General features: G+C 36.7%; 1 protein-coding gene across 1 annotated transcript in view; it reads right to left on the minus strand.

Moving 5' to 3' along the window:
• LOC121321156 (FRAS1-related extracellular matrix protein 2-like) overlaps window positions 1-14,116 on the minus strand; it is a 34,726-nt gene extending 20,610 nt beyond the window's left edge. Inside the window, exons 1-4 of the mRNA XM_041260056.1 lie at window positions 14,107-14,116; window positions 13,632-13,778; window positions 8,520-8,750; window positions 21-146 (exon numbers count right to left, since the gene is read on the minus strand). Of these exons, the coding sequence (XP_041115990.1) occupies window positions 21-146; window positions 8,520-8,750; window positions 13,632-13,778; window positions 14,107-14,116 (514 nt within the window). The remainder of the gene's footprint in view (window positions 1-20; window positions 147-8,519; window positions 8,751-13,631; window positions 13,779-14,106) is intronic.
• Between the last annotated feature and the right edge of the window lie 9,704 nt (window positions 14,117-23,820).

The raw sequence follows: 23,820 nt of genomic DNA on the forward strand, positions 1-23,820 counted from the left end.
GTTTGAAGGGGCAGTCCTACCATGTTGAGTGAAGCAGATGACCATCAGCTCCTGGCTTACGTCCCCACTTCTCCTGACTGGGATCATCAGCTCACCAATGTCTTCTTCTATGGAATATGTCGACTGTGGGATAAAGACTGTGGACTCTGAAGGTAAAGAAAAACAGGACATGTCCATATTTTAATCCACAGATTCAACATTAAGTTAGGAGCTTTGTATCGTTCGAATACACGTTTGATTGTTACACAGTTATTATCACTGCAGACCACAAGGTATTCATGTCTTTTTTGGTGCTTGAATATTTCAAATGAAGCGCACTAAGAGAAGCTGGAAAAGAGTACACCCAATACTGATAGATGTGCACAGGTCTGATAGTAGCCGTGGTGGGTGCTTCCCTGTACAAGGAAGTTTTTGGCCTTTCACAAAATCAGACCACTACATATGCTACCCTCAACCGTCCCAAATGAATGAGAGGCAGTAGAATAATGTAAACGTCTTGCAGCCTGTTCCTTGGCCCTATATCCAATTGACAATGATATGGCAGGTATTCATATTACCCCTTGTGATGAGTCAAAGGGTTTTCGGTCTGTGATTCAGCCTCCCGACAGTAGATGGCATCAAACCAACTCGGGACTTCCCTTACCAAGATCTCGTGACCATGGCAAAAGTCATCTTTTGAGGGGCGGCACCTTGGTGAGGGGCGGAAGTACGAGTATGTAACTTCCAGCCACTGGAGTCAAGTGAAGGAGAAGGACACGTGTCGGTTGGGGATTGGTGTTCCACTGACTACAGAGGCGGGACATTACATACTAAAGGGAACGTACTACTGTGTTCGGGGTTGGTCCGAAAGTAAAGTAGGAGGAGTAACGGGTGGAGGGAGAGTTTGGTTTTGTGCAGCGGGATTTTTGAAACACTAACATTTCTTTTGTCTTTTTTTTGTTTATGTATGGTCACCACGAAGACAAATTAAAGACGAGTCATCACAGTTTGTTTTGGATTCCACCCCTGCACTCCTTCCCTCACACCATTTTGTTTTTCGTTTGTTATTTAATCCTTTTGTTGTGTATAGAAAATAAAAATAAATTATTTTATTTCTGTACACATAAATTACTGTCTGGACATTCCATTTAATACACTCTCGCCTCACACCCCTACATATGGACAAACACATACATGGATCTCAGTTGAACAGAAGAACTGTCTGGGACAGTGATTTTGCCTGTAAGCAGATTCTGATGTCACAGAGCTATGTATGCAATAGGACATAGAGTGCATGCAGTTCACAAGTTGCTACCTCACAGCTGCTGCTGGGTCCCGATGGGGACTTCCAGAATCTTTCTAGGGTTTTACAATAAGACTGATGTATACATATCACAGTAGTATTCTACAGAGCAGCGGAATAGGAAAGGAAGCAGCATACTATTACTTTTAAAGTTGTACCTTACATGTTCAGAGCAGCCTTATATCTGGGTGGCTCTTAATCTTGGTGTTTGAATACAATTATTAAAAATACAGATCTTCCATCTGCTTGCCTAATGTTACTTTAGAGGCAGACTCCATGGTTTGCCTTATGTGTGGTAGATACGGCCTCATGATTTAAGCTAGTCTGTGTTTATATATTCTCAGCTCTGTCGCTGATTAACTGTTTGACCCTATCTCTCCTAGTATATCGATCTGTCTGCCTTAGCAAAACTTATTAAAAAGGTGTGTTATTTACTGATTGACAGAGGTAATGATATATGCCATGCATTTAAAATTATGTTTAATTAAATCATTATATATATATATATATATATATATATATATATATATATATATATATATATATATATATATATATATATATATATATATATATATATATATATATATATATATATATATATATATATATATATATATATATAATTAGCATCTAAAGTGATATAATTTACTGATATTACTTATCATAGCCTATAATCTTGTGATTTGGCGTGACCCTAATTTCTTATATTCTAGATAACAGCTAAAAGAGTCATGACCTTTGTGACTGATCTTAGTGAATACAGAATCACCTGCCAGCCAAGTGCTAACACAATAATCAGCAGAAGATTTAGTAAAACACCTTTAGTATTTATTTTGTTGTAAACATTTCTCCTAAATCTACAGCTATGGCCACAAGTTTTGCATCACCCTATAGAATTAACAAATTTTGCTTCATAGAGTCGAATGAAACCTGCTGAATAATGTTAGATTAATATTTTAAATTACCGCTTTGTAGTTTTCCATATACCGTACTTAACGAAAAACTGACAGAAATTGAAAAATATAACATGAAATACTTTACTACAATTATGGCTTTGGGTAGACTTTTGTAATATAATTTTGCAGTTTTTTTGATTACATGATGTTAAATATAATATCAAAATTATGTTCATATAGTTTTTTTTTCTTTACATTATACCTCAATCCTCAAATTCTAGGGGATGCGAAATGTTTGACCATAGCTGTATATCACATATTTTGCCTGTTTTAAAAACAGAGTGAAAAGTAACAGAGGGGTCAGGGGGAGAAGATTATTCTTGTGCAAATCCCAGGAATGCAAGCTGTAAGTTTAAAGAAAACAAAAAAAAATCCTATGAGGGCACATTGTAAGACTCCACTAGATTTTACATGTTAATTCTGTTTTAAACAGGGAGGGTAAAAAGAGATTTCTTAAAGAATAAAAATCCTTGAAATCAACATATGAAAGGTACAACTTTAGTCATAATACAGGATCCCAAACAAAGATAAGAGTGAAGCTCATGTACAGATCTAAGAATCAAGAAGGTTAGAAGCTGGTTTGCTATCTATTTACATTCCAGTTTTCAAAGAACAGGCTTTTCTTTTATGTCTGCTGGAATCCTTCGTCTTATCTGAAAAAGCAAGGCTGGCACATCTTCGTTAGAAATGAATAACCTACCCAGGCTGAGAACGCTGGCCCGGTATCATCTCATTAGACTGACTTCTAACAGAAAGTTACTATTAGAAGTCTGTTTAGTTTGGACTTCAACTGCTGGTAAATGTTGGAGGGCTTTTACTGTGCATCATTCATTTAGACAAGCAAGACCAGTGTTTCAACTCCCATGGAAGCCGCATCTCCTGGGTCAGACAAATCCTTGGACCCTCATATATTATGTATATTCTTAAACAATCAATAAGACCTGTGCAAATGACTACGCCACTCTAAATGCAGATCCCTGCTTTTTCTTTTCTTTTGCAGAGTATGCTGACCCTCAACAGACACCAAGCACCTTGTGGTGTCTGCATGAAGGCAACAAAAAAGATAAGCGCTTGATGAATTCAGTCTTTATGTAAGCATCCAGATCAATATTTCAATATTTTTCACCCTGTTTTCTGACCCTGGCTTTTGGAAACATTAGAATGACAGGTTGGAAAGGGCTTAAGATAAGCGTGAGCACATTAACAAGTGATACCCTTGAATTATTGGGTTTAAGTGTGTTTCATTCCCTCACAGGCAGATGTATTTTTAAGACTTTTCCGAGAATGTTTCAGTTATTATTGTCTGAAAGGAGGATCGAGAGTTTCACCTGGTTTTGGTTTGGCAACTCCCACAGTAACTTTTTTAATGTAGGTATTTCTTCTTATCGCTACGTGAACACTCCATCAATTGAGGTTTGTAATACATATTACTTATAAAGCACACACATTTTAAATGAAAGCTAATGGTGTAATGTTTATATCCAGAGTTAACACTTCAGAGCCATTGTTTGAACTGGCCAAGCAGAAGGCGATTGCTGATGTCTTCTTTATGCTATTTTTATGCTATTTCTGCTGTGCTGAAAGCTTTGATACAAAATGAGACAAAATATGCAGGGAAAACATACAGTGCTACACAGTCATTTTCCAAAATGTGCTTATCAATAAAAAACAAAAGCAGCCACGTATACAAAAACACAGAACTACTAAACTACTAAATCTATTCTTCTAATATGGTAAAAAAAAATAATAATAATGTTTTTATGTTCTATGTACAGTCTAGAATGTGTGCTGCAGTACCTTGAGAAATACAGATGAGCCTGCTTTATGTCATGATTGCCGTGCTGGCACAATTCAAGATATAAAGCGGGTCATGATATAAACCGGGTTTCATGTTTTACTTTGACAGAACATTACGAGTGCGAGAAAGAAAGAAATAAAACTAACAGTGAATTAAAGAGCAGTGTTTTAATACTGTCTTGTTTTAGAGTTGAGTCAGTCTTTACATTTGAACACATGCATATAGTTCACTACAGGACAAATACGTTTTGTATCATTAACTGGAACGAAACAGTTTGTGTCATCTAAAAAGGACATGAGTTGTGACTGATGAGAGCTATCAGTTAGGCGTTGCACTTGGTGTTTTTTTGTATGCCTTTGTATAAGACTATTTTGAAGAAGAATAATTTGGGGAATCTGGTGTTTTGTAACTGAACTGCACTCCGTTAAGACCGCCCACGCAGCATTTGACAGACTGCACAAAATGTCAGTTTATCAGCCGAGATGATTATTAGTTGCATTGGAAATTAATTATATCCTGTGCTTACTTAGTAAAGCACAGCCACACAGCACTTGACAAGCTTTACAAAACGTGACAATAAGCGGGTTTGTGAGATTAATGATAGTAATTTCTCAAAGAACCTATGGTGTATGGTGAGTGGTAATCGTGGAAAAATTGTGATAATAAACAGGGTGTGATATTAAGCAAGGTGATATAAAACAGGTTTGTCTGTATCTTCAGAAACAGGTTGCTTTATAACTACACATAGCATTTAAACTTGCCCCTTGTTTACAGAATATTTGAAAATAAAATATTAAAATGTGTGAGGAGTTGGGGCACTGTCTTGGAATTATTTTTTAAACTATGCTTTTGAAAAAATCGGCACTGTACTATAGTATAAACTATTGCAAAGCACCATCCAACAACCTGCTAGCCGATAACGCTGCAAAGCAGAACAGCCATATCTAATAATGTTGTAGCTACTCCCCACAGCTCTAAATCCCAGGGGTGGTTTCAGGCAGATTACTAGTAATGATCCGAAAAATGAAGACCAGATGTTGCCTGGGCAGACTTCACGCACATGCCTCCCTTATCATTAGCTTTCTCTCAGTCATGCTGAAAAAAAAAAAAAACATTAATCCACTCTTGGCACTTTGGCCTACCAAATTTAACACACTGAACATAAAACATACGAAGTGCTTTCCAGCTGAAGCTTCTGCTCAGTTTATTCTGACAACATTCTTGACTTATTTCCCCCCTCTATAATAAACTCCAATTGGCCAGATTAAGAGAGAATTATTTTGTGTTACTGTGATTTTTAAGGTGTTAGATACATCAGAGGAGGCTCATCAGGGGAGGCAAGGGAGGCAGAGAAACAAACAATATTTACAACAGCCAATCAAATTGTGTGAAAGTCGCCAAAAGGCTTCTACATTCACTGCGTTTCATATATATATATATATATATATATATATAAGTTTTAATAAGTATGTTGTGTTCAAGCAATTGGGTTTTTAAAAAAACTAAATACAGTATATAATTGAAAATATTACACTGAAATATAATGGCCTATGAATTTGTGCTAGTATTATTACTAATACTATACTCGCAAAGGATGTATATGTTTAGTTTCTAAATACATATGCTACTTCAGAATCACAGGAGTCGTCTGAGGCTAGATATAGAGCAATTCAAAGCAAATATATTGTAGAGATCCATGCATTTGTTTTTATGTACTGTACTTCATGCTGTATTTTTGTGTTTGCATGCTGTGTGTGTGTTGTCCCCTGCCCACTGTATTCCACCATTGCTTTTTTACCTTTTGTGTGTGTATTCCCATACCATGTAACCCACTGTTTGTTTGTCTGCCCTGGTCTGTCCCCATTGGTTGTTATCTGTCTGTCCTGATTGGCTGTTGTTTGTCTGTGCCCATTGGTCCTAGTGTGCTGCTGAGGACCAATGGAATGTGTGTAAGCTCCGGTACCCTATTATAATCAGAACTAAGGTTATGAATGGCGCTTTATGGTTGTTGTTGTTTGGTTGCCATGGTTCCGGTTGTTCCAGGTAAGAAGCAGACAGAACTGTTGACTCTGGCGGGTGCAGGAAAGAGTACGAATAAAATAATTATTTAAACAAAGACATGTGTGTCTCTCCTGTTTTCTGCCTCCTGTTAAAATGCTACAATATCAACAAAACGTAGGCAGAATGAAAAGTAATAACTACTGTGTTCATTTAATTTTCACTTGATCAGTTTAGTGTTTTGGTGTTTTTATACTGTTTTGATGTCTAAAAGTGCATTTCATTTACAAAATCAGAAAGTACACATTGAAACCATGGTGATAAATAAATCAATATGACACGCTGACGCCTGCGCATATCTCAAAGTAATTCAACACGACACAAAGAAGTTAATTCCTCGCCATGATGAGTTGCTGCTCACATGAAACATGTACCCGTATTTAGAAAAGCCATACATCCTACTTGATTTCATCCATTTCCTTTACTGTACTAGAAGAAATACATGAATGAAGCTCCTTTTTTTGCATGACAGATTAATGAAACAACAGATTTGTAATTGTGCCTTTTCTATACATTATGATAAATGTAAAATGACCCCCTCACTATTATTATTGCCCAAACAATTGTTACCAAATTAAATAGAATAAAATATATATATATATATATATATATATATATATATATATATATATATATATATATATATATATATATATATATATATATATATATATATATATATATATATATATATATAATATTTTACTTTTTATATTAAACTAATATAAAACGAACCCAGGGATTAAAAGAGAGCCCTACATTTAAAGTAACATCTAAGTAACACCATCTGTGCATGTACTTTAAAACCTGATTATAACGTCTGGCTCTAAGGCTGAGGATAATAAAACCGTCGCCAGAAAAAAAGAAGCTAAAAGGGTAATTAATCAGTCACTGAAAGTTTGTTCTTCAAAAACCAAGATGGCAAATTCAAAAAAGGAGCATCAGTCAAACTCCCCCGTTCTAAGCTATTAGCAAGAAAAAAAAAAAAAAAAAAAGGTTTGCTGTCGCTTTGGTAAATCACACGTGTTTGTAAAACATGTTTTAGCAGAGAGCCCCTCCTGTACAGCCTATACATTTTCATAAGCTACAGTAGAAGGCATGAATTGTTTTATTGTTAAATTAGTCAAGTAGGAGGCAAGCTGCTTTTGCTGGAAAACCCGCCAGGGTGTTGGGCTGCCAAGTTACAGTCCAAGGTTAGTACATTCTTGGAAATACTGTTCAGCGTTCCATGAGGATATACAATCGCTCAGTAACCTTAAGTTATCTTTGTGGTGAGCTGTTTTTAATTGTCATGTTGCTGGTTTATCTCTGTAACAATTACAGAAATTATGAAATCAGTCGTCTATGGGTTTTGTTATCAAGTGATGTTGGGTGATTGTTGAAGTTACACACATATTAGAGCAGACATGGGCAAACTCTAGTCCTGGATTAAGTAGCTTTAGGACTAGGAAGGCGTTTTAATGGGTTCAAGTAAGCCATTAAAAACATGGTTGGAATGAAGTCCTGACAGGAAGGGTTAAGTTTCCTATCCCTGATTTCTAAATCAGGTTATTTTCATTCAATACTGTGCTTTGAAACCTTTTTTCTATGCCCAAGAATCACCTGTGTGTGTGTGCACCACCATCGCCCGTATCTATACCCAGCACACATAACCGACTAAGGTCAACAGGGTAATACTGGTGTGAAATTACAGGGCAAAATGCCAATTAATTCTAAATCAAGGAAGCTTCTGCAAAATTATTAAGAGACTGTAACTTTGGAGGAAGTGTTCCGTTACATAAACCCACAACCTGACTTGCCAATTATAATCAGCCAGGGCAGAACTAATGCAGAGTGAAAACAGAGACACTTCTGGGTTTAACTAGCTGGCTATGGAACACCACTCACTTAAAGCTTCCTGATTGAGAGCCCCTGCACTTGTTCTTATTACTTCATTCCTCTAATCACTAATAATTGCAGTATAATGCACCTGTTGTGGTATGGAGCTTCCCTGCTGTGCAATAATCTGTTTTAGGTAGCCTTATACAATATTGAAAAAGATTTGCTTCATACATCATAGTTTTGTAGTTTTTCTTCTTTTTTTTTCTGGATATCACACAAAAAAGGTGTGCCAATAGACAGCTTTCTTTAACCTAGCATGTAACAAGAATAGAAAAACAGAAGCTACACGTTTGATACAGCAGGCTTCTTTAAAACTGCAAATGTGAGACTGATAGGGTGGGGTCCCTGCCCTTCTGATCCACTATTACAGGGACTGCACTCATCTGCAGTATTCCTAAACTTGCTGCTGGTTTCCTTTGTCTTTCTCACAACTTAGCAGGGACCTCCAATCCAGTGCTGAAAATGCAGTAATGGTTGAAGGTGTTTGACAGGATAAATGTTTTTAATACCAGTCCCTGCAAGCAATATGATAATTACTCACCGTCAGCTGGGTCAAGGATCTCCACTGTGGCAGTCTCTGGGAATTCAAGGGCAGCCATCACTGGCTCAGATAGAACAATCTGGAAGGTCTCCGACTGCTCAAACTCACTGTCAGTCAGGATTCGTACTCTCCACGTCGCCGTGGTCTGGCCTGGGTTGAACTGCACCTGCTTCTGAGACTTCCCCCTGAAATCTTTATCTTTTTCAGCTGTGCCATCCTTTGTGCCAATACCTTTTGGGAACAATTACAAAAAAAAACTTAAATTTGAGCACAGACAGAAAACAACAATCAGCTGACAAACAGTTTAGTAACTTGTACAAATCCCCAGCATTTAAGTAACTGTGACCCATGACTAACTTAATTTTGTTATGCAAATATCATGCCATAATCACATTTTCTGTGATTAGTCTGTTTCCCTTTACTCTCACATTTATTAGTTCATTCTTCATTTATTTCAATTTGAACTGAGAGTCCAACAGAGGTGCCACACAGTACTTGCTTATTTAAATTTACAGTTGAGGCACAAGGGGATATAGCATTTGACACCAGTGTCTATGAGCTCAGGTGTTACTTGAATTCAGAATCTGCTCTCCAGTTCCCTCGCTCTGCAAATAAATGTAACTTATTAAATACATTCTGAAATACTACGGCTTGTCAATCATGTCTATGCAATTCAAGGTCTGCTTTTATATATTTATATTCCTTATGAAGAAAGCAATAAAAAACACTGGCTTTTGACAACAACCTGCTTCTGTACATCTGCTAGTCATGGGGGTAGCTGTTCCATGACCGGAACCACTGAACTGGAAGGACTTGCGTGTTTCTTTGAATCTAAGGCCCCTATATGTATTTTGTAAATACAAGAATGGTGTTGGCTATGTTATGGCATCATAGCTTTTAACTTTTGATGAAAAATGCCCCATGCCTGCAGGAGCTTTTAAATCTGTTCCGGCCTCTTGGTGATGTTTGTTTTTGTCTGAGAACACTGATCTGCACTGTTCCTGTCTTGTCAGGTACTCCTAATTCTAGAATGTACACCCTGAATACATTGTTTCTTTACATTAACGAAGCATGTGTGATTGTGAGGTTGTTGCCTTGTTGGCAAATTCTACATCATCCCTAGTCCTTTCTAGGACCTGAAACTGTTCTGGCCAAGGTTGACCATTGTAACATATGACCAGATCAGGGAAGACCATGTTAATTGTTCAGGTTTTAACCCTAAAAAAAAAAAAACATGATGTATTTGTCATGATTCGGTATAAATATCTGGACCACCAGAGGTGAAAGCTTCCCATGCTGGACCCTCTGAATTTGTAATAAACAGAGCATATTTAAGCCTGTATCACCTTTCTTCTGGAGTGTTAGCAATTGGAGGACAACAGCACTATTTCAGAAATGTCAGAAGGGTGCATTGTCTGGACATTGAGGCCGATATAACTAGTCTGAAGCTAAAAGTTATGTGCCAAGCTCAAGAACCTTTACCTGTGTAGACTGTATGAACCATTCATGACACTGTCAGCCTGCACCCTGACCTTGCAATACTGTTGTTTCTTTCCATCTTTTTTTAAAAACCAACCTGTGCTCTGTTGGATTTCCACTGTGCATACTGGAAGCAGTTTGATCACAACAACTTCAAACAGCACAGTTGGCAGGGTATCTTACGGCTGGGCTGTTTTGACAGCTGCTGTGCGGTACACAAACCTGCACAGTTTTATTTGATTCTTGTGCACCACGCAGCGTGGGCTGGACTATTAAAAAAACATGGCCCCTGGATAAGTAATTCTTTGGACACTACACCATTGCAGGAGTTTTTAGCTGCAAGTACTCATGTAACATAAACATTTAGGATTTGCAAAAAAAAAAAAAAGAAAAGCACATTGACACAAATCGTAAAAAGAGATCCAAAGATGAAAAAAAATTTTCAAACAACACAGAAAGCCTTGTTCTACGTTAAAGCAGGTTCTGGTTATTTATCAAAAATGCAGCCTGGTTTCCCTTATCTTGGACTAACTTATTCCATTATTCTAAATTTATATGAAGTGCTGGGTCAAACATTAGTTTTGACCCACGGTGGTGGTCCTAGAATCGTATTGGTGCCTTTATCATTTCCATTGGTTGACAGTTTTGTGGTCTTCTGACTTTTATACCCACCCTGTATATCTTGTCCCTGAATTTTAAGCAATGTTTGTTTAAGAAATAAAATAATTCAGATACAATAGTACACATGGCTGTTTTTCTTTTGTATTGCTTTTTAAAGCATTTACAATAAAACTACTGTGTAATTACAGTGTGCCGATCAAATAATATATTTCTGTTAGATATATATGGTAATGAACCATGTTTGTAAAACTTTCCCATGTTTGTTAAGCCATCTAGCGATGACACCTCTAGTGTTTATGCAGGTTTTCTTCAGATTGTATTTCTTAATCATGGTACATCCCATCTTTTTTCTCATTGAAACTGTTCCCACTGAAAGTGGGTTGCCAGCCTCTCCACTCTTTTGGGGCCCTCATTTCAGCTTCATCGGGTTTGTCACATCATTTTTAACTTGTTATTCAGAAAAGTGAAAGCTCAACAGCATTGACGCATGAGCCAGAAGGAGTGTATGGAGGACTCTAAGCACAGGGGAAGTGCATTCCAATTTCAGAACACAGTTTACACCCTCAACGGAATACCCTTCAGGTGCTGTAAAGAGGAGAGGGGATGGCACCCCCTGGGCACAGTGGAGCCTGTGTATTTTTAAGAAACTTGTAAATAACAATCTCAAAGGGTTCATTTGAGGACTTAGAAGCTGCTTGCTACTTTGGGTCTAATTCACAGAATAAAATACAATTTAGCAGGAATTCAACTTTTCTAGGCAGTCATTGATTTAACAATTTAGTAATGCTCATGACTATCAATCTTTATTTTATTTATGTTAACAGTTATATAACTTTCCCACCAGAATTGTGCAAAAATGTTCGACCAAATCTGCCCCTTTTTTAAAAAAAAACTGCCTTTAGTGGATAGCAAGTACAAACTTATTTCACTGAGGATTTTTGAGGCTTTCCTGGAATTTGTAAATATGACCACATGCCTGGTCTGTCTCTAAACAGCTACTTAAGAACTTTATATCTTTTTATGTGTTCCACAATCTTGGAAAATTCAAGTTAGCCTAATTTCTTATTTTTTAATCCATACTTCGATTTGATTGTTCCATTTTACTGTTTAATTAACTAATGATTTAAATAAACACAATGATTAGCTCTAAACTAAACAGCTGGGCATTTTGTTCAGTCTTTTACAAGGACTCTTGCCTGTGACTTCTGACCCTCAAACAGACACTAGGCAAACAACTGCTTAGAACCCTCACAGAACACAGAAACCTCAGTGTTTCACACGTCTTACATGTGAACCATAACAACCATCTTCCCCACCTACAACATAGATGTGCATGGGTTCAGTTTGCACCCATTCCAGATGTATTAGGTAGGGACCAAAAATAACAGGCACTACAGTGCCAAAGGCTGATGCTGCAGAGATTTATTGTGTATGCTGACAGGCTGTATTCTGTCTATTGCAGGTGATGGATCACTAAGTTTACTCCCTTTGCTGACAATAGGTTACAGACCCATCTCATTTTGTTTTCATTACTAAAAGCTTATACTTGTCCAGGGAAATAGCACCCTATGCATAGTAAACACCAGTTAATAGGCATAAACAACAAGTGAACTGCAGAAAGTTAGTCAGGGGCCTATGGATGAGAGGATGTAGACTCAACTGTTCATCATTCATGTTCACATTACAGCATATTATCCACCAGTGGATATCAATTCTGTTTATTTTATTTTAACGAGACCAAAATTATTTGAATTGGAAAGCTTGTCACCTTGCAGGCTGGCATAAACTTTTTGTTTAAAATGCATTTGGAGAGAAATGTGATCTTTCATTTCATACTTACAGACCTTATTAAGTAAGCTTTATTTACAGACATCATAAATAAATAAAAACACATTCTATGTCACAATTGTTTACCTTTGTTTTGATTTTAAGGGTTTGCTCAATTTGACTATTAAGGATGCAACAATGCATGCTTGTTCCCGCAATAATATTACCTGCATACCAAAATATCCACACACACAGTGTGACTTACATCAGTAGCTAAGACATACTGGTCATGTTCAAATATTTAACAGACACATTAAACAGGTTGTGACAAAATGTGATGTGCAATCTATGAAGCTGGAGGCAAACAAAAGTAGCAGGGAAACAAAGAGGTCAAAATGCTAAGGCTAAGTGTTAATCTCAGTGTTTCAACCCACTAAACTGAAGGCAAATGACAACAGAAGCAATAACTCAATGCCATAACCAAAGACAACTTCAAGGGGGGTTAAGGCAATTGGTTTAACAAGCGGTTGCAAATGAAGTTGAAATGCACGTATGGCTGCATGGCAGGGTCATCAAAAGGAAAGCTGGATTTAGCATGTGCTACACACCTCCCCACTACAGTCTAAACCTTTAAAAGTGAGAACAGAACCACAGGCAACACATCACTTCACTATTAACAATCTTGGTACAATTCCCATTATTCCCAGTTCATATTATAGGTCACTTTTCACATTAATTCCAATTCCAGGGCATTCTTTTACAATATTTTTACAAAAGACATGCAATCCTTGCAACCTGTTATTTGTATGTGATGAGCGAGGGAGGTACAGTTAAAAATAGGGAGTTAAGCATGCCCATAAGGTATAGAATTCACAGCATTGAGATAAGGAGGCCTCTAGGTTAGGGGTTACATTGCTTGTGTTTGAAACAAAGTTCTGCTTTATGTAGGAAGCCTGTACTTTACTGTATCCCCATTGTATGTCAGATTTTTTTTTTTTTATCCATAACGATGACTCCCCAGACTACCAGTAAACCTGCATTTAGAGATACTCATTATTCTACAATGCAGTCTTAATTGAAAAGACATACTGAGACTACAAAACCACCTCTCAACCTTGAAAGAACTCTTATCACTTCTGAATAATTCCCCAAAAATCCTGAAATTGTAGGAGTGTTAAAAGAGTATGAGGAGTGGTTGGCTGGTTGTTGCTGTTGGATGCTTTGACCTCAAACTAGGTCACTTACTGACAAACGACGTCTCCCCAAGGTATCCCCTGCGCTTCAGAACCACCTCCAGAAACTTGGTCTGCTCATCCACCACGTAATACTCCTTCTCCAGAGAGATCCAGGCCCAGTTCAGGCGGAACAACTGGTTCTTCAGTTTATTGCCCCCTGAAAATAGAATGGGAACATTAAGGTATTGTATGTGTTCATAACAGGTGCAATATTAAAGACATTAATATGATTATGTATGGTTTAACATACAGCTGAACATTATTGTGAGACATAAACAGCACAGGGGCCAAAGGCGAGAAATGACCCACAGAACGGTAACTGTATATCAGCAATAATATATGAGCGTCCCGTCCAACACATACCATACACACACACTACTCCACTAATGTGCTTCAAGCTTACACTATAGGGAGGAAAGTTCTGCCTCCAATTAAACAGATGTCGTCTTTGAGAGACTGCAATATGTGATATGGAAACTGCTCACAAGCAATCATGTTGCAACACAGAGCTACGCTTATCACTACTAGAAAGTTTTTCTCTAGTGGGGCATGGGAAAAAGCTGTTAGAATCGACCTTGCACTAGTCACACAAATTAATAATGTGAACGTATTCATTTAAATATCAGATAAAATACACACTACCAAGACTCTCCTGTTGGGTTTATTTTAGCTATATGGCTGAGCTGCTGCATTTAGTAAGTCAGAAAAGTTACACTGTGATTAGTGGGGCTTTCAAGGCTATACAATTACAGGGCCACAGGTGAATGTTCTTCACAGTACTGATTATTACACCAAATACAGTAGCAGGGATATTTTGAATATCCTTTTCACTTTATAATAATTATGCACATCACCAGGAAAAATCAAGCATCAACAACAAAATATGTGTCTAAGAGAAAGGTTCCATAAAATACAATTTGGCTACCATTATCCAGTACTACTAAAGCAAAATTAGCCAAACTATAAGTAGACAACAGCATTACCAGCAATAGCACTTGTGGCATACCTGTGCTGACATGGTACCATGGTTCTTCAACATGTGGGTTGGTTGATGGGTCACATCACTGGTACCAGGCTTTCATACTATTACAGCTGCCCGTATGCTACCATTGCCCCTAATTGCAGAACAATTAAGGTCTAAAAAGTTACCACCTGTTACATATTTTCTTTTATGAAGCCTGAAAGACTTTGAGGTTGGAAAATCTCTTTATAACCAATCCAGCTAAATGGCAAACACCTGTATAGGGTTGCTGTAGTGCCATGTATTCAATAAACACAATAACACTGGAAATATGTGTATAGACATATTCAGTTAGCTAATGGCAATAACTGATTGATTGCAAACACAATGGCTGCAATCAAACTAAGCTGATGTCAGCTGACTGTTTCTAGTAGAGACACATAAAAACTGAGTAAACCTAGACCTGATTTAGCTTGCTGATCAACTCATGCTAGAGTAGGGCTGTCCTATCCTGGTCCTGGAGGGCTGGTGTCCCTCCTGGTTTTTGTTCCAACTGTGTCCTAAATTACTTAATTGGATCAATTATTACCAATTATTGTTCTAATTAAGTAATTCAGGGTACAGCTCGAGCAAAAACCAGGAGGGACACTGGTCCCCCAGGACCAGGATTGGACACCCCTGCGCTAGAGTCACACTACACAACACTTCGAAGCTTCCAGCTTGTATCACACTAGATTTCTTTCATTCAGTCCAGCCATAGCATTTCAATCCGCTCAGAACTTGAATCCAGCATTACAGTTCTGGAACTGGGTTCATTCATATCATGTTTTTGATTTAGTTTTATTTTGTTGTCAGTCATAGATCCGAAATGAATGCCTTTAAATTTTATTGAGTGTAATTAAATTACAAGGAACAAAGGAACACATTTATTTGATTCCTGTTCCAGCATTAGTTTATATTTAACTATATGTACCACTGGCAAATCAGGGTCCCAGAAAACAAAAACAAAAAATTACAAAATGAAATACATAATTAAATAAATAAATAAACTTAAAATCCTGCAGTTCAACCAGCTGTTAAAATAAATGTAAAGATGATTTCTTACTTATTAAATATTTCTTTTTTTTACAGGTGTAGGAAGCTGAGTTTTAAAAGAATATTGTAGTTTGGCATAGTAACAGTATCCAACATTCCTCCACTTGTTAGATGGAACTGTTTTAATGGTTACCCTGACCTGTCAAATCTCTGTTTCATCTAAACTCCAGAGGTCTGCCGATCTAATTTCAGTACTAACATTAAGTACAGGAGTCAGAGGCTTTCCGCTTGGGGAAGTACCCAACTCTCATATATTTCAAACACCTGTTACATATTAAGCCTTCATGACTTTAGTAAGGTTGGGATATTTCTTTATTTTCCTTGCACTGGAAGTCCAATGTGGATTAATGTCCATTGAGGGCTCAGTTGAAAACACTAAATTCACATGTGACCTCAGCCTCATTTGACAGACTTGAAATCCTGTTGTGCCACAAAGTCTCCAATAATAAAATATTTGACAACTCTTTATTTTGTATGTTATAAATAAGCATGTAATTGATATGCAACTACTCAATTATTGGAGTTGAGTTAGATGTTAATAAACAGTTGACATATATTACAGTTGTGTGTATCCACTAACTGTTGATGCAATCCATATTCCATATGCATGTTGAGTATGATTTTTTCTTTAAGACATAAAAATCTTTGTTTTTAACTTTTGAAATAACACTGGCATTATGTTGGTTTCATATGATAACATTTATGTTTTCATATCTATTAAATGTTTATTAACATATAACTGGACTTCAATGAATAGATCATTTCATATAAACTAAATAGTTACTTATGCAGTGCAAAATAAAGTGTTCCCAATTACTCTTAGCAGTACACTTATACTCTACCCACACTACCTACACAATGTTGCTCAAGACGCACTGAAACCACCCGATAACCATTCTAATTCTGGTCAAAGGAAGCTAGAAACTCACAGAAAAACTCATTTTCCTATTCTTAAACTCTCATCATTTTTGGAAAATAAAGTGCTAGTGAGGTTCTGAGAAGTATCTATTTTTTTTAATCTGCCTTGTTATAACTCATGCTGAGGAAGCAACTAAACGGAAGGATTTTTAAATGTGTTACGCTTGACTCCCTTGAACAAACCCATGGGCTTTTAATGTGCTTCCTTACTTAGCTCTTCTGATAAGCCACTGAGAAAATCTGGCTGAGTTTCATAGGTAAACACAACTCGTGTGATCTCTGGAACGTGAAAGCTACTGTGCTGCGTATATGACAAACTCAACCCATTATCCCATTAGCAGATGCCTGAAGTGGCTACTCTGTGGCTTTCATTATTTCACTTAAACATTGTGAAGTTGGGAAGGGCAGAAGAACATAGGAACATAAGGAAAGGGTGGGAATGAGAAAAGGGCCATTCTGCCCATCAAGGCTTGTCCCTCAGCACACCATCCTCCCCTGCTGAGGGGATCTCACTGACAACCCCTTTTAATGTTATCTGTGTTTTAGATCCTACTACTTCACCTGTTAGGCTATTGCATGGATTTATACTCTTCTTTTTTCTAGGCTGAAGAGATTTAATTATTTTAATTATTTTAGTCTTCATAGCTCATGGCATTTAGTCCTAAGATCAGCCTAGTTTACTTTCTTAAATGCAATGATGTATTTTTTGTAATGAGGTGACCAAAATATAGCCAAACATTCTATTTGCCTTTTCATCTCATTGGCGAGATACTTTGAATGACTCCATTATAAACCCAAGATCCAAGATCCAAAAATGCTACCAAGACTATGAGGTTCAAAGGTACTCTTTTTTGTAAAGTTCAGTTATTGTTTGTGTCTGTTTTGGCCAATGCGCCTTTTTCTTTTATGTTTTTGATTTAATACATCTAGTGCTGTGGCAGTTTGAGCCCCGTACCTTTGTCTGCGGTGTACTGCTTCCTGGTTCTGCTGTCACCACACACGCCACTCAAGTCTACCCTGTGACAATGCAGCACATCTTTTATTTATTTATTAATTTCATATACATATTACTACGGTATATTTACCTGAGACTAACAAAACCCTATTGACATTTCTTGAAACTACACAAACAGCCCTGTAGACAGTTGTCATGGTAACTTCTCAGGCACTTCATTAGTAAAGACTTCCAAACCTTGTTTAAATCACAACTGCCACTTGCATTGTGCCAAATATCAAGCCTGCAAGTCATTGTGTCAGTGGCACTCCTGAATAATTACCTCTCACCAATTACTTTTTCCTTACATTCAAAGTACAGTACCCCTTAGTATTCCTTCCAATACCATTTATAGCAAAGTTATTCTGCACTGCTTAGATAACATTGATGGCAAGTATTGCAAACACATTATTTATATGACTGCTGCAGCCTTTCGCTTGGAAACTCGTAGCTAAGCTGCTACATAAAACTATATCCCAACAAAACATGACTACTTTGAACAACCAGCCAACTGGCAAACTTTCATCATGCTACAGCTTGGTTGAAGGATCAGCTAATTTGGCAAATAACAAATGTGAGCCTGAGTTGCTTTACTTTCCCCACAAAAGCCTGCCCCTGTGCCTGCTATTTCACTTTGACATTGTTGTTGGCTTTAGGTTCTGTTACATCTTTGGTGACTTTCTAATGGGTTATTTCATGCCTGAAAAGAACGTGACAGTTTTTCAAATAGAAACCTTTTATTGGCCCTGCAAATACACTGACTGTCTAAAGACTGGCTACACTTGATTCTGCACTCTCGAGTGAGAGAACTGCTTTGGGGGATAGGTGTTTACTAAAAGGCAAAAATGGTGACTCACAATTGTCTTTTCAATAGTCAATATAATTGGAGCCCTTAAGCTTTGGTCCATGGGTACTATCATTTTTTGACAAGAGAATACACTTTACACCGCATAAACAAAAGAAGCTAGAGCTACATGATGATATCACCAAGCATCAGAGCATATCAAAAGCTGTGTCTGGCAGTAACATACAACATATCACTACAGTTCAGATTTAAATTCTTTGGCAATTCATTCTAAGAGGTAAAGTCACAGATACTTCATCAGAAAGAACTGTAGATTTGGTGCAGTCACTTGCAAATACTGCATTTGGCTTTAATTAAGACTATAATTACTTAGAACTTGTGCACTACATAAAACATCCAAACTGAAACTAAAAGGGAAAACAACTGAGATGACATACTTCTGGTAAACGTGATATAGTCCAAAATTTAGTCAAAACTTTGTAAGCGTGACATACATAAATACAGCCTTTCAGAAATCAAAGAGACGGGCAAGAAACCAAACTCCCCAGCTGTGGAGAAATGATGCTTTCTTATTAAAATGATCTGCTAATTTGGGATTTTGCATTCTTTCCTGTAATAGAAGCATCCCACCTTATGAAAGCCAAGAACAACAGGACATGGAATAAAGATGTTTTGACAGTAAAAAAAAAAAAGATTGCCAACAGATCCAGCGTTCGTTTGCCAAAGTTCAAGTTTCATTCTCTGTACCCTCAGCAATTGTTTTTAAGTAAAATGCTGTTAACATAACAGGGCACTCGAAGTGTTGTCTATTCAAAACAGTATGACCGACACAAAATACAACTCAGATAAGAGGTGGCCACTCCAAAAGAAAATGATGGCACTGGTGAATGGTTTATTCAGAATGAATTAACCCACACCAAACTACATCTACATGGTGACAAGCTTTTGTTAGTTTCTAATAACTTGAGAGCTTTATTGTTTCTTACCTCCATATGTGTGTTCTCTATCATTATTCATTGTTGTTTCTGCTCAGATCATTTCTTGTCATTACTACCTTATAACTTGTATTACTGTGGGTTATTCTATTTACTCACAGTTGCTACAGTTAGACAGGAGCAGAAGCAGCCTCCCATGGATGAAAACGGATATTAGTTTGTAAACCTGCTAAATAATTATCCAAGTAGAAACAGCAATAGAGATTTATATCAAACACACATAACAGGATATTAAACAACATTCTCAAAACATAGATGGTATTGCTTTAACTTTGCAATTTTTGACATCAGTTAAATACAGTAAAGGCCAAGTTAGTATAAACACAATTTTCAGTAAATAAAATTAAAGACAGATTTAAAAGATTACATATATTATTTAAATAAACATAAGAATTAAAAAAAATAAGTTAATCTGATCTGTCGTATGTCTGGTTTTGAACAGGACAAACCCTAACCAGGCTGATGAATAATGCAGAGCGGGATACAATTGTAAACAGATTGTCTGCCACCTCCACCTGAAACTCCTGTCTGCAGTAAACACCTGGCTGAGCGTCAACTCCCTCGCATGCCCAGCAGCTACACCTAGATTTATTTGTCTCCGGCAAAGCATTCCTTCAAACCAACCTTATTATCCTTCAGGTACAAACAGCAGATTAACTCACACTGCAGGCGCCAGCTTACCTCCCAGAAAAAGACAACATTTCAAATGGAAATTGCGGTCGCTGCAAGTCACTCAAATATGAACTTCTTACACAGGTACACACTGCTTGTTTCATGACTCCAGACTGTTAAACAGCAGACTGTGGGATGTATTCAACGCAGTTACTGCCTCTTACACCTCTTAAAAGACTGAAATACACTAAAGAGACTTACACCCACTGTTGTTACTGTCCATACCCTTATTACACAACGGGCCCTGTTTTAATGTTCGATCCACTGAAAGACCCGAGTGCCTAGTTGAGAATAAACACTTCCTCTTTTTATTCTATATATGTTATGTAACTTTTTTATTTTATGGATATGCAACATTTATTGAAAACGTTTCTTTGAAAAGAAGTGCAAAGCAGGTAATGTCTTCTCTATGTTGTTAAACACAGTAGATAGCTCCTGAAATCTGTGGAATTGTGTCCCAGCTGCATTGACCATGGTAACAGAAGCGTAAGAAGCATGTAACAATATTTATTTAAAATGACCTCTATATATGTGGCCTTTATCTGTCTTGTTTGCTTCATTATAACTTCACAAAATGTACTTGCCATTGCCATCCATTAAAGTAAAAAAAACCTACTGCTGCTATATTCCATACTTCGAAATACATTGTATAATCAGGTTTTATATATATATATATATATATATATATATATATATATATATATATATATATATATATATATATATCATAGCAATAGCTTTCTATGACCTTAGACTTTTAAAGGGCTACTCATTTTTAAATACATACTTTTTAAAAAGATAGTATAGCTTCTTAACTATTTCAATGATCTGACAAGAAATGACTGGTCAATCGACCATGGCCTCCTGTTCCACTATTACGATAACAAGGGTTGCAGTTCTTTATTTTAAAAGAACTCTATAAAAGAAAAAGGAAAACAAAATCATTCTGCAAAAAGTGTGAGATGATTTACAAATTCCCTACTGTTCTGGCAGTATAGCAAATAAAACATGTGTCTGTGCTCACAGCTCACAGCACACACTGCTCACACTGTGCAGACTTTTATTTAAGCATTACAACTTCATTTATTTCAGATTAGTTTACCTTCTAATCTTTAATGCCAGTACGTAGGTTTCACCCCTGTTTGATCTCACTGCCTCTTTTGTAGCCTGTTTTTCTTTTCTTTTATGTGATGCCAGAACAATAAATGTGACTCTGTTTGAATATAGCTATGTCAAGAAAAGTCTGATAAAGCCTTTGTTTTGGTAATATCAAGTATAAAGGTAATAGATTTGTTTTGTAGTTGCCGGTACACATTGAATTACAATAAAATATTGGAAGGGCATTGATCTTTTCTAGTTTGGCTTTAACATTTCCGTTTGGAAAGCCTTTATTTCAGAACCTACTGTTTGTCTAATGATTTAGACATCAGTTTTATGGCACCAATGTTCAGATGAAAGCGAATCACTTTTATAAAACTGTTATTTGATTTTAAATGCAATACCCACTGGGCAAAATCTTTGAAAATGTAATTTGGTCTATTGTCTATATTGTATGACCCCAGTGAACCACCAGCCTAAGCCAACCAGTCTCCTTAATAAGAACATAAAACTGGTGTTCATTTTAAGGGGTTAAATTAAATTTTGCCTAAAATGGATTGGTGCTGCCTTTAAAAGTTATGTAACTATTTAGCACTCCAAACTACATTGCAAGCAACCAAATTAACCATCATTCTATATTTACTATTTAAAATCAGCAATGCATTGTAATACTGCAGTAATATTTACTATCATCATACACAGCAACTAAAAAACTCATACTACTGTGTTATACTAATACTGCCCTTATTTGGTCAGAAGAGAATCTACAAGTCCTGGATTTCCTTTCCTGACTGTTTGGGTTATCCCTGTTGCGACAAGTTTAGTTAAATATATTTGGTGTAAAGTAACTAGTGTCATTGTCTTCTAACTCCTTGATTAAATTAAGTCTGTTAAAATTATTTTAAAAAGAGAAAGACAGAATCTACTTTAAGGAAATGTACGGATTCAATTACTTTATGAAGCCAGGAACTTTAACAGAAATGATTTTGGTATCATTAAGAAATGAGACGGTTTAAGTTTTTCCTAAACAAAGTGCAGAAGCAGACATTTCTCACAAAGCTATAAACAGAACATGCTGAAGCACATGCTCCAGCAACAAACAGACCTCTATGATGTTTTACAGTGGGAACAACCTAGACCAGGCTAATCCCCAACTCCATTTTACTTATCCCATTACAGTATGTTTATTAACATCAGTTATTACTTCAGTATTCCACAGTAGAAGCACCTATAACAGCTTAACTGTAATACATGCACTATTCATCACACTACACTCACACCTAACCCAATATCACTCCTGTTAATGTAAACCTTACTCGTATTATCACCATATCAGAATGTCCCAGTGGAAGTCAATGGGGACATGCCCCTGATATTACCATTTTAATATCAATGTCATTATTCAGTCATACTACTAATTTCCACCCCACTTGATCTCACTTTGGAAAATAAAAGCTTAAGATTAGAAAGTTTACTTTAAATATTCTGACATATAAAGTAGCACATTATAGCGTATCCCGCAGAACATTGCAAATCAGGTTTATAATGTTCTTGTCATTTGCGTTATTACAATGTGTTCTCCATGTACAGTATAATAGACTGCACTTATTGAAAATACATTTCATAAATGAACATCATTGTTACCAATGCACTACCATTAACTAGTACTATATTCTACAAATGGCATATTTGTTGTGAAAAACCATTTAAGCTTACTATATCAGGTTATTAATTAACTCCTGATAAAGTCAACACTATAGTGGGTTGTTGCACTGCTGTTGTTAAACATAACTTGAACAGATGTGCAGAAGTTTGGTCCAGTCCGTTCAAACTTGCTAGCATAGGGGGGAGCTTGTACACATTACACACTTGTCTCTAATGTTTGACTGCACAATGTCTAGCCCAGACTCCAGTCCAGTAGATACAGCAATATATGGGACGTCACTTATGAATTATGGCCAATGCCAACATTTTAAAACTCCAAGTGGCCATATATTTAAAGTTTGCATGACACCAAGATCACTGTCAGCTGCATCTATAAAAAGCAAAGACAGTAAACTGTGCAATATTTTGTTTCAAGAGTGAACATCTTGAAGTGAGTCGGAGGAGGTGAGACATCTTTAACATACGAACATCACTAATGCAAGGTCCATACACTTTAAAAAACTTTTTATCCTCTATTTTGTCATTTGAGAATGTGGCAGGGACAGTTTTTTTTTTTTTTTTTTTTTTAAATCTGTGTGTTGCAATATAGTTTAAAAAGTTCAACGAAGGCTCTGCCCAGCCTGGACAGTTTTTGTTGTGTTTTGTTAAAACCTTCTATTTTGGCCCTTGTGTCCTTTTGTTTGCGTCTTTTAAATGTGTGCGTTAGCTCTTAAACTGCAGCTTCCTTGCCTCTGAGTCTCTTTCTTGCTGCGACCCTGCTACGGAGAATCATACAACTGAGCATAAAACCAGCTTACCTTGCTAAATGTCAGTTGTGTTTACATGCTGGCTCGAATTTGAAGTGGCTGATGCAGCTGGATTTGCAGTATTTGGGCTATTTCTGGCAAATGCTCTGGGTAAGCAACATTAATCTAGTAATACTTTTACCACAAGGACATCAATGCATTAATTTAACAAAAGTCACACTGATATCCAATTTTCTCTGCACTCCTGAAA

This window comes from Polyodon spathula, chromosome 9 (assembly GCF_017654505.1).
Source record: "Polyodon spathula isolate WHYD16114869_AA chromosome 9, ASM1765450v1, whole genome shotgun sequence".
NCBI classification, from domain to species: Eukaryota; Metazoa; Chordata; class Actinopteri; order Acipenseriformes; family Polyodontidae; genus Polyodon; species Polyodon spathula.